The 13,181-nt window shown below is 43.8% G+C and overlaps 1 protein-coding gene across 1 annotated transcript; it reads left to right on the forward strand.

The window, feature by feature from the left end:
* Window positions 1-10,531: 10,531 nt before the first annotated feature.
* On the forward strand, window positions 10,532-12,624 carry LOC125538474 (small RNA-binding protein 11, chloroplastic). The gene is made up of 4 exons (XM_048701762.2): window positions 10,532-10,799; window positions 11,832-11,900; window positions 11,996-12,102; window positions 12,379-12,624. The coding sequence occupies exons 1-4, from the start codon at window positions 10,667-10,669 to the stop codon at window positions 12,487-12,489; spliced, it is 420 nt and encodes a 139-aa protein (XP_048557719.2). The 5' UTR covers window positions 10,532-10,666; the 3' UTR covers window positions 12,490-12,624.
* The last annotated feature ends 557 nt before the right edge of the window (window positions 12,625-13,181 follow it).

A 13,181-nucleotide genomic window follows, 5' to 3' on the forward strand; every position in this document is an offset into this window, starting at 1 on the left:
TAATCACTTGATTCAATTGGGAGTTAATCTTCCAGATGATTGCGTCATTGACAGAATTCTCCAATCACTGCCACCAAGCTACAAGAGCTTCGTGATGAACTATAATATGCAAGGGATGAATAAGACTATTCCCGAGCTCTTCGCGATGTTGAAAGCTGCGGAGGTAGAAATCAAGAAGGAGCATCAAGTGTTGATGGTCAACAAGACCACTAGTTTCAAGAAAAAGGGCAAAGGGAAGAAGAAGGGGAACTTCAAAAAGAACGGCAAGCAAGTTGCTACTCAAGAGAAGAAACCCAAACCTGGACCTAAGCCTGAAACTGAGTGCTTCTATTGCAAGCAGACTGGTCACTGGAAGCGGAACTGCCCCAAGTATTTGGCGGATAAGAAGGATGGCAAGGTGAACAAAGGTATATGTGATATACATGTTATTGATGTGTACCTTACTAATACTCGCAGTAGCACCTGGGTATTTGATACTGGTTCTGTTGCTAATATTTGCAACTCGAAACAGGGACTACGGATCAAGCGAAGATTGGTTAAGGACGAGGTGACGATGCGCGTGGGAAACGGTTCCAAAGTCGATGTGATCGCAGTCGGCACGCTACCTCTACATCTACCTTTGGGATTAGCATTAGACCTAAATAATTGTTATTTGGTGCCAGCGTTAAGCATGAACATTATATCTGGATCTTGTTTGATGCGAGACGGTTATTCATTTAAATCAGAGAATAATGGTTGTTCTATTCATATGAGTAATATCTTTTATGGTCATGCACCCTTGAAGAGTGGTCTATTCTTGTTGAATCTCGATAGTAGTAACACATATATTCATAATGTTGAAGCCAAAAGATGCAGAGTTGATAATGAGAGTGCAACTTATTTGTGGCACTTCCGTTTAGGTCATATCGGTGTAAAGCGCATGAAGAAACTCCATACTGATGGACTTTTGGAACCACTTGATTATGAATCACTTGGTACTTGCGAACCGTACCTCTTGGGCAAGATGACTAAAACGCCGTTCTCCGGTACTATGGAGAGAGCAACAGATTTGTTGGGAATCATACATACAGATGTATGTGGTCCGATGAATATTGAGGCTCGTGGCGGATATCGTTATTTTCTCACCTTCACAGATGATTTAAGCAGATATGGGTATATCTACTTAATGAAACATAAGTCTGAAACATTTGAAAAGTTCAAGGAATTTCAGAGTGAAGTTGAAAATCATCATAACAAGAAAATAAAGTTTCTACGATCTGATCGTGGAGGAGAATATTTGAGTTACGAGTTTGGTGTACATTTGAAAAATTGTGGAATAGTTTCGCAACTCACGCCACCCGGAACACCTCAGCGTAATGGTGTGTCCGAACGTCGTAATCGTACTTTACTGGATATGGTGTGATCTATGATGTCTCTTACTGATTTACCGCTATCGTTTTGGGGATACGCTCTAGAGACGGCCGCATTCATGTTAAATAGGGCACCATCAAAATCCGTTGAGACGACGCCTTATGAACTGTGGTTTGGCAAGAAACCAAAGTTGTCGTTTCTGAAAGTTTGGTGCTGCGATGCTTATGTGAAAAAGCTTCAACCTGATAAGCTCGAACCCAAATCGGAGAAATGTGTCTTCATAGGATATCCAAAGGAAACTATTGGATACACCTTCTATCACAGATCCGGCAAGACTTTTGTTGCTAAATTCGGAAACTTTCTGGAGAAGGAGTTTCTCTCGAAAGAAGTGAGTGGGAGGAAAGTAGAACTTGACGAGGTAACTGTACCTGCTCCCTTATTGGAAAGTAGTACATCACAGAAACCTGTTTCTGCGACACCTACACCAATTAGTGAGGAAGCTAATGATAATGATCATGAAACTTCAGAACAAGATACTACTGAACCTCGTAGATCAACCAGAGTAAGATCCGCACCAGAGTGGTACGGTAATCCTGTTCTGGAAGTCATGCTACTAGATCATGATGAACCTACGAACTATGAAGAAGCAATGGTGAGCCCGGATTCCGCAAAGTGGCTTGAAGCCATGAAATCTGAGATGGGATCCATGTATGAGAACAAAGTATGGACTTTGGTTGACTTGCCCGATGATCGGCAAGCAATTGAGAATAAATGGATCTTCAAGAAGAAGACTGACGCTGACGGTAATATTACTGTCTAAAAAGCTCGACTTGTCGCAAAAGGTTTTCGGCAAGTTCAAGGGATTGACTACGATGAGACCTTCTCACCCGTAGCGATGCTTAAGTCTGTCCGAATCATGTTAGCAATTGCCGCATTTTATGATTATGAAATTTGGCAGATGGATGTCAAAACTGCATTCCTGAATGGATTTATGGAAGAAGAGTTGTATATGATGCAACCAGAAGGTTTTGTTGATCCAAAGGGAGCTAACAAAGTGTGCAAGCTCCAGCGATCCATTTATGGACTGGTGCAAGCTTCTCGGAGTTGGAATAAACGCTTTGATAGTGTGATCAAAGCATTTGATTTTATACAGACTTTTGGAGAAGCCTGTATTTACAAGAAAGTGAGTGGGAGCTCTGTAGCATTTCTGATATTATATGTGGATGACATATTACTAATTGGAAATGATATAGAATTTCTGGATAGCATAAAGGGATACTTGAATAAAAGTTTTTCTATGAAAGACCTCGGTGAATCTGCTTACATATTAGGCATTAAGATCTATAGAGATAGATCAAGACGCTTAATTGGACTTTCACAAACCACATACCTTGACAAAGTTTTGAAGAAGTTCAAAATGGATCAAGCAAAGAAAGGGTTCTTGCCTGTGTTACAAGGTGTGAAGTTGAGTAAGACTCAATGCCCGACCACCACAGAAGATAGAGAGAATATGAAAGATGTTCCCTATGCATTAGCCATAGGATCTATCATGTATGCAATGCTGTGTACCAGACCTGATGTGTGCCTTGCTATAAGTCTAGCAGGGAGGTACCAAAGTAATCCAGGAGTGGATCACTGGACAGCGGTCAAGAACATCCTGAAATACCTGAAAAGGACTAAGGATATGCTTCTCGTATATGGAGGTGACAAAGAGCTCATCGTAAAAGGTTACGTTGATGCAAGCTTTGACACTGATCCGGACGATTCTAAATCGCAAACCGGATACGTGTTTACATTAAACGGTGGGGCTGTAAGTTGGTGCAGTTCTAAAAAAAGCGTTGTAGCGGGATCTACATGTGAAGCGGAGTACATAGCTGCTTCAGAAGCAGCAAATGAAGGAGTCTGGATGAAGGAGTTCATATCCGATCTAGGTGTAATACCTAGTGCATCGGGTCCAATGAAAATCTTTTGTGACAATACTGGTGCAATTGCCTTGGCAAAGGAATCCAGATTTCACAAGAGAACCAAGCACATCAAGAGACGCTTCAATTCCATCCGGGATCTAGTCCAGGTGGGAGACATAGAGATTTGCAAGGTACATACGGATCTGAATATTGCAGACCCGTTGACTAAGCCTCTTCCACGAGCAAAACATGATCAGCACCAAGACTCCATGGGTGTTAGAATCTTTACTGTGTAATCTAGATTATTGACTCTAGTGCAAGTGGGAGACTGAAGGAAATATGCCCTAGAGGCAATAATAAAGTTATTATTTATTTCCTTATATCATGATAAATGTTTATTATTCATGCTAGAATTGTATTAACCGGAAACATAATACATGTGTGAATACATAGACAAACAGAGTGTCACTAGTATGCCTCTACTTGACTAGCTCGTTAATCAAAGATGGTTATGTTTCCTAACCATGAACAATGAGTTGTTATTTGATTAACGGGATCACATCATTGAGAGAATGATCTGATTGACATGACCCATTCCATTAGCTTACCACCCGATCGTTTAGTGTGTTGCTATTGCTTTCTTCATGACTTATACACGTTCCTATAACTATGAGATTATGCAACTCCCGTTTACCGGAGGAACACTTTGGGTACTACCAAACGTCACAACGTAACTGGGTGATTATAAAGGAGTACTACAGGTGTCTCCAAAGGTACATGTTGGGTTGGCATATTTCGAGATTAGGTTTTGTCACTCCGATTGTCGGAGAGGTATCTCTGGGCCCTCTCGGTAATGCACATCATTTAAGCCTTGCAAGCATTGCAACTAAATGAGTTAGTTGCGGGATGATGTATTACAGAACGAGTAAAGAGACTTGCCGGCAACGAGATTGAACTAGGTATTGGAATACCGACGATCGAATCTCGGGCAAGTAACATACTGATGACAAAGGGAACAACGTATGTTATTATGCGGTCTGACCGATAAAGATCTTCGTAGAATATGTAGGAGCCAATATGGGCATCCAGGTCCCGCTATTGGTTATTGACTGAAGACATGTCTCGGTCATGTCTACATTGTTCTCGAACCGTAGGGTCCGCACGCTTAAAGTTACGATGACAGTTATTATGAGTTTATGCATTTTTGATGTACCGAAGTTTGTTCGGAGTCCCGGATGTGATCACGGACATGACGAGGAGTCTCGAAATGGTCGAGACATAAAGATTGATATATTGGAAGCCTATATTTGGACATCGGAATTGTTCCGGGTGAAATCGGCATTTTTCCGGAGTACCGGGGGGTTACCGGAATCCCCCCCGGGGGTTTATTGGGCCTACATGGGCCTTGAGGGAGAAGAGAGAAGGAGGCAAGAGGTGGCCGCGCGCCCCTCCCCTTCCTAGTCCAAATAGGACAAGGGAAGGGGGGCGCCCCCCCTTTCCTTCCTCTCTTCCACCTCTTTCCCCTCTCTCCTTATCCAACTAGGAGTCCTACTCCCGATGGGAGTAGGACTCCCCCTTGGCGCGCCCACCTTGGCCGGCCGCCCCCTCTCCCTGGCTCCTTTATATACTGAGGCAAGGGGCACCCTAGAACACACAAGTTGATCCCCGTGATCGTTCCTTAGCCGTGTGCGGTGCCCCCTGCCACCATATTCCACCTCGGTCATATCGTTGTAGTGCTTAGGCGAAGCCCTGCGTTGGTGGAACATCATCATCGTCACCACGCCGTTGTGCTGACGGAACTCATCCCCGAAGCTTTGCTGGATCAGAGCCCGGGGAGCGTCATCGAGCTATACGTGTGCTAAGAACTCGGAGGTGCCGGAGTAACGGTGCTTGGATCGGTCAGATCGGGAAGAAGACGTACGACTACTTCCTCTACGTTGTGTCAACGCTTCCGTTGCGATCTACAAGGGTACGTAGGTCATACTCTCCCCTCTCGTTGCTATGCATCACATGATCTTGCGTGTGCGTAGGAAATTTTTTGAATTTACTACGTTCCCCATTAGGATATAGTGCAATCTATGATGTCTCTTACCGGTTTTCCACTATCATTTTGGGGTTATGCATTAGAGACAGCTACATTCACGTTAAATAGGGCATCGTTTAATCCGTTGAGACGGCACCGTATGAACTATGGTTTGGCTAGAAACCTAAGTTGTCGTTTCTTAAAGTTTGGGGTTGTGATGCTTATGTGAAAAGGTTTCAGCCTGATAAGCTCAAACCCAAATCGGAAAACTGTGTCTTCATAGGATACCCGAAAGAAACTGTTGGGTACACCTTCTATCACAGATCCGAAAGGCAAGATCTTTGTTGCTAAGAGTGGATCCTTTCTAGAGAAGAAGTTTCTCTCGAAAGAAGTGAGTGGGAGGAATGTAGAACTTGATGAGGTAATTGTACCTTCTCCCGAATTGGAAAGTAGTTCATCACAGAAATCAGTTCTAGTGATCTCTACACCAATTAGTGAGGAAGCTAATGATGATGATCATGAAACTTCAGATCAAGTTACTACCGAACCTCGTAGGTCAACCAAAGTACGGTCCGCACCAGAGTGGTACGGTAATCCTGTTCTGAAAGTCATGTTACTAGACCATGACGAACCTACGAACTATGAGGAAGCGATGATGAGCCCAGATTCCGCAAAATGGCTTGAGGCCATGAAATCTGAGATGGGACCCATGTATGAGAACAAAGTATGGACTTTGATTGACTTGCCCGATGATCGGTGAGTCATTGAGAATAAATGGATCTTCAAGAGAAGACGGACGCTGATAGTAGTGTTACTATCTACAAAGCTCGAATTGTCGCAAAAATGTTTTCGACAAGTTCAAGGTGTTGACTACAATGAGAGTTTCTCACTCGTATCGATGCTTAAAAGTCTGTCCGAATCATGTTAGCAGTTGCCGCATTTTATGAAATCTAGCAAATGGATGTCAAAACTGCATTATTTCTTAAAGAAGAATTGTATATGATACAACAAGAAAGTTTTGTCAATCCTAAAGGTGCTAACAAAGTGTGCAAGCTTGAGCGATCCATCTATGGACTGGTGCAAACATCTCAGAGTTGGAATATATGCTTTGATAAAGTGATCAAAGCATATGGTTTTATACAGACTTGCGGTGAAGCCTGTATTTACAAGAAAGTGAGTGGGAGCACTACAACATTTCTGATAAGTATATGTGAATGACATAGTGTTGATCAAAATTAATGTAGAATTTTCTGGAAAGCATAAAGGAATGTTCGAAAAGAGTTCTTCAAACAAAGACCTCGGTGAAGCTACTTACATATTGAGCATCAAGATCTATAGAGATAGATCAAGACGCTTGATATATTTTCAATGAGTACATACCTTGACAAGATTTTGAAGTAGTTCAAAATGGAACAGCCAAAGAAGGAGTTCTTGCCTGTGTTGCAAGGTGTGAAGTTGAGTAAAGACTCAAAACACGACCACGGCAGAAAATAGAAAGAGAATGAAAAGTCATTCCCTATGCCTCAGTCATAGGTTCTACAAAGTATGCTATGCTGTGTACCATACCTATTGTGTACCTCACCATAAGTTTGGCAAGAGGGTACAATAGTGATCCAGGAGTGGATCACTGGACAACGGTCAAAAATATCCTTAGTGGAATAAGGAAATGTTTCTCGGTTATGGAGGTGACAAAGAGTTCGTCATAAAGAGTTATGTTGATGCAAGCTTTGACACCGATCTGGATGACTCTAAGTCTTGATCTAGACACATATTGAAAGTGGGAGCAATTAGCTAGAGTAGCTCCGTGCAAAGCATTGTAGACATAGAAAATTTGCAAAATACATACGGCTCTGAATGTGGAAGACCTGTTGACTAAATTTCTCTCACAAGCAAAACATGATCACTCTTTGGGTGATAATCACATAGCGATATGAACTAGATTATTGACTCTAGTAAACCCTTTGGGTGTTAGTCACATGGAGATGTGAACTAATCACATAAAGATGTGAACTATTGGTGTTAAATCACATGACGATGTGAACTAGATTATTGACTCTAGTGCAAGTGGGAGACTGAAGGAAATATGCCCTAGAGGCAATAATAAAGTCGTTATTTATATTTCCTTATATCACGATAAATGTTTATTATTCATGCTAGAATTGTATTAACCGGAAACTTAGTACATGTGTGAATACATAGACAAACAGAGTGTCACTAGTTTGCCTCTACTTGTCTAGCTCGTTGAATCAATGATGGTTATGTTTCCTAACCATAGACATGAGTTTTCATTTGATTAACGGGATCACATCATTAGAGAATGATGTGATTGACTTGACCCACCTGTTAGCTTAGCACGATGATCGTTTAGTTTGTTGCTATTGCTTTCTCCATAACTATACATGTTCCTATGACTATGAGATCATGCAACTCTCGAATATCGGAGGAACACTTTGTGTGCTACCAAACGTCACAACATAACTGGGTGATTATAAAGGTGCTCTACAGGTGTCTCCGATGGTGTTTGTTGAGTTGGCATGGATCAAGATTAGGATTTGTCACTCCGATTGTCGGAGAGGTATCTCTGGGCCCTCTCGGTAATGTACATCACTATAAGCCTTGCAAGCAATGTAGCTAATGAGTTAGTTACTAGCATTACGGAACGAGTAAAGAGACTTGCCGGTAACGAGATTGAACTAGGTATTGAGATACCAACGACCGAATCTCGGGCAAGTAACATACCGATGACAAAGGGAACAACGTATACCGTTATGCGGTTTGACCGATAAAGATCTTCGTAGAATATGTAGGAGCCAATATGAGCATCCAGGTTCCGCTATTGGTTATTGACCGGAGACATGTCTCGGTCATGTCTACATAGTTCTCGAACCCGTAGGGTCCGCACGCTTAACGTTCGGTGATGATTAGTTTATGTAATTTGATGTACCGAAGGTTGTTCGGAGTCCCGGATGAGATCACGGACATGACGAGGAGTCTCGAAATGATCGGGCCGTAAAGATCGATATATTAGAAGGCTATATTCGGACATCGGAAAGGTTCCGAGTGATCCGGGTATTTTTCGGAGTACCGGGGGAGTTACGGGAATACGAGAGTACATATGGGCCTTAGTGGGCTTTAAGGGAAAAAGAGGAGAAGCCACGAGGGCTGGCCGCGCGCCCCCCATGGGCCTAGTCCGAATTGGACTAGGGGAGGGGCTGCGCCCCCTCTTTCCTTCTCCTCCCCTTCTCCTTCCTTTCCCCTCCTAGTAGGACTAGGAAAGGAGGAATCCTACTCCTACTAGGAGGAGGATTCCTCCTCCCTTGGCGCGTCTAGAGAGGCCGGCCGGCCTCCCCTCCCTCCTTTATATACGGGGGCAAGGGGGCACCCCAAGACACAAGTTAATTGTTTCAAGCCGTGTGCGGTGCCCCTCTCCACCATAATCCACCTCGATCATATCGTAGCAGTGCTTAGGCGAAGCCCTGCGTCGGTAGCAACATCATCACCGTCATCATGCCGTCGTGCTGACGGAACTCTCCCGCAAAGATCTGCTGGATCGAAATTCGTGGGACATCATCGAGCTGAACGTGTGCTGAACTCGGAGGTGCCGTCCGTTCGGTATTTGGATCGGTCGGATCGTGAAGACGTACGACTACATCAACCGCGTTCTCATAACGCTTCCGCTTACGGTCTACGAGGGTACGTGGACGTTACTCTCCACTCTCGTTGCTATGCATCACCATGATCTTGCGTGTGCGTAGGAAAATTTTGAAATTACTACGTTCTCCAACAAGGGAACCATGGTCATACCCGTGACCGGGGAAGCCGCCGGTGACTCGGGGGTCACCGTCGGAGATCCCCCGGAGTGCAGTGGTGCGTCGTGGCCTGTTTGCCTGGGGATCCCGTGCACGACCGCGAGAGGAGTCGCAGGCGGCGGCGATCCACCTGATGAAGAGGTCGAGGGAGACGCGGCTTGGAGCGCCGCTACAGAGAGCTCCAACTTCGCGAATCTCGCCTCAAGTTCCGGTCTCCAGGCGGCGAGGACGTCGATCCGTACGGTCTGCGTGTTGAGCCGCTTCCAGGACGGAGTCGGATTTGGCGTCCGCCGCGACGGCGCGGTCATTGGCATTGGAGTCGAGTCTGTCGAGGTAGGCGCGGAGCTCCGGGTCCATGGTGGCAAGTAGATGCTCCCGAGCTTGTTTCCGGCAGCGCGTGTCCAGCTTGACGTTGGTGCGGCGGTGGGGGATGATGGTGGTTGGCTGTCTGATACCATGATGTTAGCTTATGATTCTCACGAACTGTATTTCTCTCTTACAGATACAACTCAGCTCTCTCTGGTTCAGTTATAACTTGGAAAGGAAGAATAGGCCTCCTTTGGTTTGTAGGATTTTTGTAGGAATTCTATAGGATAGGATTTGCAAAGGAAAAATTCCTTTGAAGCCCTTTGGTTCGTAGGAATGAATTCCTATTCCTATGTAGGATAGGAATCAATCCTTCACGTTTTGGAGGGAAAAAACATTAGCCTAGACTCAATGGAAAAAATCCTATCCTATACACCAAATGACATCTCTTCCTCTATAGGAATTGAGATGCATGTCATCTCACTTCCTATGATTTTCCTATTCCTATAAATTTCTATCCTATGAATCAAATGAGGCCTAAAGGGAATAGATGCTGTGCCGTGCCTTGTTCGTGATCCTTGCCCGGATGGTTATCTCTCTTCCGTTCCTATCTTAAGTAGTGCTCACCCACTCCGGACCCGCGAATCTCCTGTTGGGCTGCTTGATCCGCGCTGGCCTACCGATGACGCGTCCCTCTCCTTGATTGGTCTACTTGTCGTCCCTTCCAGCTGACGTGGCCGATCCGGCTATTGCTGCAGCTCTTCCCTCGCTCTCATCCCCTGTTGACTTGGTGTTGCTCTGGTCATTCTTGCTCGATGGCTTTACTTGGGACGCTGACACTCTGTCTCAAAATAACTGTATTAGCTTTAGTACAAAATTAAATAAGCTTGAGACACTTATTTTAAAATGAAGGGAGTACTTTCAGCAAGTTAAGTCAATGGAGAATACTCTATAAAAGGTACTTCAAAATGACCTCACATTCTATTTTATGAGATGCAATCAAATTTTGCATGAGAACTTTTCGAACCGAAGAGGCCGTTCTCCAGGTCTATTTTGAGTTCTCTACTCCTTTCTCTGCAGCAAAAAAGGTGCGAATTGGAGTATTCCGATTCCGATTTCCATGAGAAACTGATGTTTTTTTTTTAAACTGGAGGTAGTACGATTTCTGCCCCGCGACAGCTCCCAGTTCTCTTAGACCTAGCGACGATCTGGCCGCCCGCTTCTCCCGGCTCCGTCCCCCCGGCTTCCCCAAGGAAAGGAAAGAGGGCAGAGCCATGGCCATGGCGGCGCTGCGTGAGGCCTCCCGCCGCCTGGCCTCCACCTCCACGAGGAGCCCTGCCGGCGCCACCACGCGTCCGCTGCTCCTCACGCACTCTCGCGGTATCACACACAAGCTCTTCATCGGAGGTTAAAGTCTTCACCCATCCACTCGCCCACATCCCCCCTTACGTCGCATCCCCGGCCAGTCTCATATCAACCCGCTGTTCGCTCTCCACTCTCACGCGCGCAGTGGTTACCAGAAGCGTGTGAATGCGCAGGTGGCTCCGTGGATGCATGCATAGCAAGTGTTTGACGAAATGCTCGTGTGGGCAGCAGTTTCATGCCTTGTTCGACAAATTGCAATAGTGCTATTTACCAGTGCAGCTGCATGTGTTTTACTTGTGGTGGTCTTCAATAGATGCTTTGCCATACGTGGTTACTCATTTTGTTTTGCTAGCTTAAGTGACAACTAATGTTCTCGGGAATAAGTTTAGGAGATGGAGCCCATCTTTTGCAGAGATTTTCTTTATCAGGTCAATATGGGTAACCAAATGTTATATATCTTCGTTTTTTACTCCGAAAATGCCTGCCTCCGATATGCCAACAGTGAGTAGGACCTGCCATGTAGGGGGCTTACACTCTTGTGATTTTATAACCATATAAATATGGAATACTTATTGCTCCATTATAAATGCCATATGAGCGATCAGGTTACTTAGGTAAATTTGATTAAAAGGGGGTTTACTATCTTTCCGAAAAAGGTAAATTTAACTAAAAGAGCTGAAGTAATTCAAACTAGCATTTGTTATACATTACTAAGGTCAACTTTACTATTGTAACTTCAAAATTTCCCTATCAATATGAGTAGATTTTATTACAACATATAAGCTCTTGTTAGTTGCTGCTGATTTACAATGAACGATCATCGGTTAACACTTAACATACTAGTTTCAGTTCATTTCATGTTCTTCTTGCAATTACTCTGGGTTTAGTAATATATTTCTCAGTTGATTGATATAAAAAATATTTTCTCTCAACCCATCCAAGCTGAAAATTATTACTGTATAGAATAACCTACATATTTGAGATTCGTTGGGATCAGTTCAGTTGGATACAGTTGTTATATGCAATTTAGTAAATGCATCTCTGACATAGTCCTAGTTTCTAATCATTTTACAGGTTTGTCACAATTTGCAACGGAAGACAGCCTAGCAGAAGCTTTCACGCGTTATGGCCAAGTATTAGAAGGTTTATCCTCATCCCTTGCCAGAACAAACTTCCACTGCTAGTTGTTTTGCTTGTTGTTACGATCTAAGTTGCAACTTGTTATTATTCGAGCTCAGCAACCATTGTCACGGATAAGATGACCAGCCGATCAAAAGGATTCGGCTTTGTGAAATTTGCCTCCGAGGAAGAGGCCAATAAAGCACGGGAAGAGATGAACAGCAAGGCAAGTTTTTATTTTCTTCTCTTCTTTCGAAAACTAGGAGGAACCGTGCGTTATCACTATAGTGCTGTTGCTAGTTCAATATATTACTCCCTCCGTCCGAAGATACTTGTCATCAAAATGGATAAAAAGAGATGTATCTAGAACTAAAATACATCTAGATACATCCCCTTTTATCCATTTGATGACAAGTATTTTCGGACGGAGGGAGTAGTAATCTGTATTTTTGCCGCTCCATTTGAAAAAGAAGAAGAGCTGAGCAATGCAAGCTTGCAACAGGTACTTAATGGGCGAGTTATATATGTCGACATTGCAAAGGCTAAACAGGGCCGTGCCGCAGACGTAGTTCCAATAGCAAGAGGCCCTCCTAAGCCAGTCGGCAACACCTGAAAAAATGCGTGTTGTGCTGATGCTTGTTGCTTAAAAAATAATGTAAATAAAGTAGATTGCGATGCTCTTGGAGAAAAGCCGATGTGTAATTATGCTGAATTTTATGTTTTGCAAGAACATAATTTTTTAATGTAATCGACGCGTAATATTGTGTTGAATTTTATGTTCTGCAAGAACAACAGATCCAAGAGCATATCAGATAATGTTCCTGCTCTTTAACCTCGTCGACATCGACAGGTGTCTGATACAATCCTGTGCTAGAACAATGTTTTCCCCATGGCTGTCCTGGAGCCAGTGCTTTGCTGTTCCTACTTAGCAGGAGTACTTCAAAGAAACTTCATTAATTGCTGTAGGTGGGGGAACAGTCGATTTTGATCGTACTTGCGTACTGTGGCTGCCAATGCACTCAATGGTAGATACTTTTCCCCCCATACCTAAGGACGGAGAACTGTGTCGTTTGAATGTCACACATTGCATGGCAGATTTTTCTGTCTCTCCACTTCTCTGTCATTTTCACCTAAATTTATTAGGAGGAAAACTTTGTCACTAGAATGGATGTACACACTCTAGCTGCCAGGGAGAAGATGTAAATACACGTTAGTTCTTGCTTTTTTTTTGCGGGATACGTTAGTTCTTGCTTGATGCCGTCTTATTTGGAGCGCAGAAATACCATATAGGAATCTTACACAAAG

This window comes from Triticum urartu, chromosome 2A (assembly GCF_056163025.1).
Source record: "Triticum urartu cultivar PI428250 chromosome 2A, HENAU_Tu73, whole genome shotgun sequence".
Classification (NCBI taxonomy): Eukaryota; Viridiplantae; Streptophyta; class Magnoliopsida; order Poales; family Poaceae; genus Triticum; species Triticum urartu.

Coding starts and splice junctions, on each gene's coding strand:
- LOC125538474 (XM_048701762.2), top strand. CDS start 10,667: ATGGCCATGGCGGCGCTGCGTGAGGCCTCCCGCCGCCTGGCCTCCACC. Junction 11,901..11,995: donor TTATGGCCAAGTATTAGAAG/GTTTATCCTCAT, acceptor ATTCGAGCTCAG/CAACCATTGTCACGGATAAG. Junction 12,103..12,378: donor GGGAAGAGATGAACAGCAAG/GCAAGTTTTTAT, acceptor AGCTTGCAACAG/GTACTTAATGGGCGAGTTAT.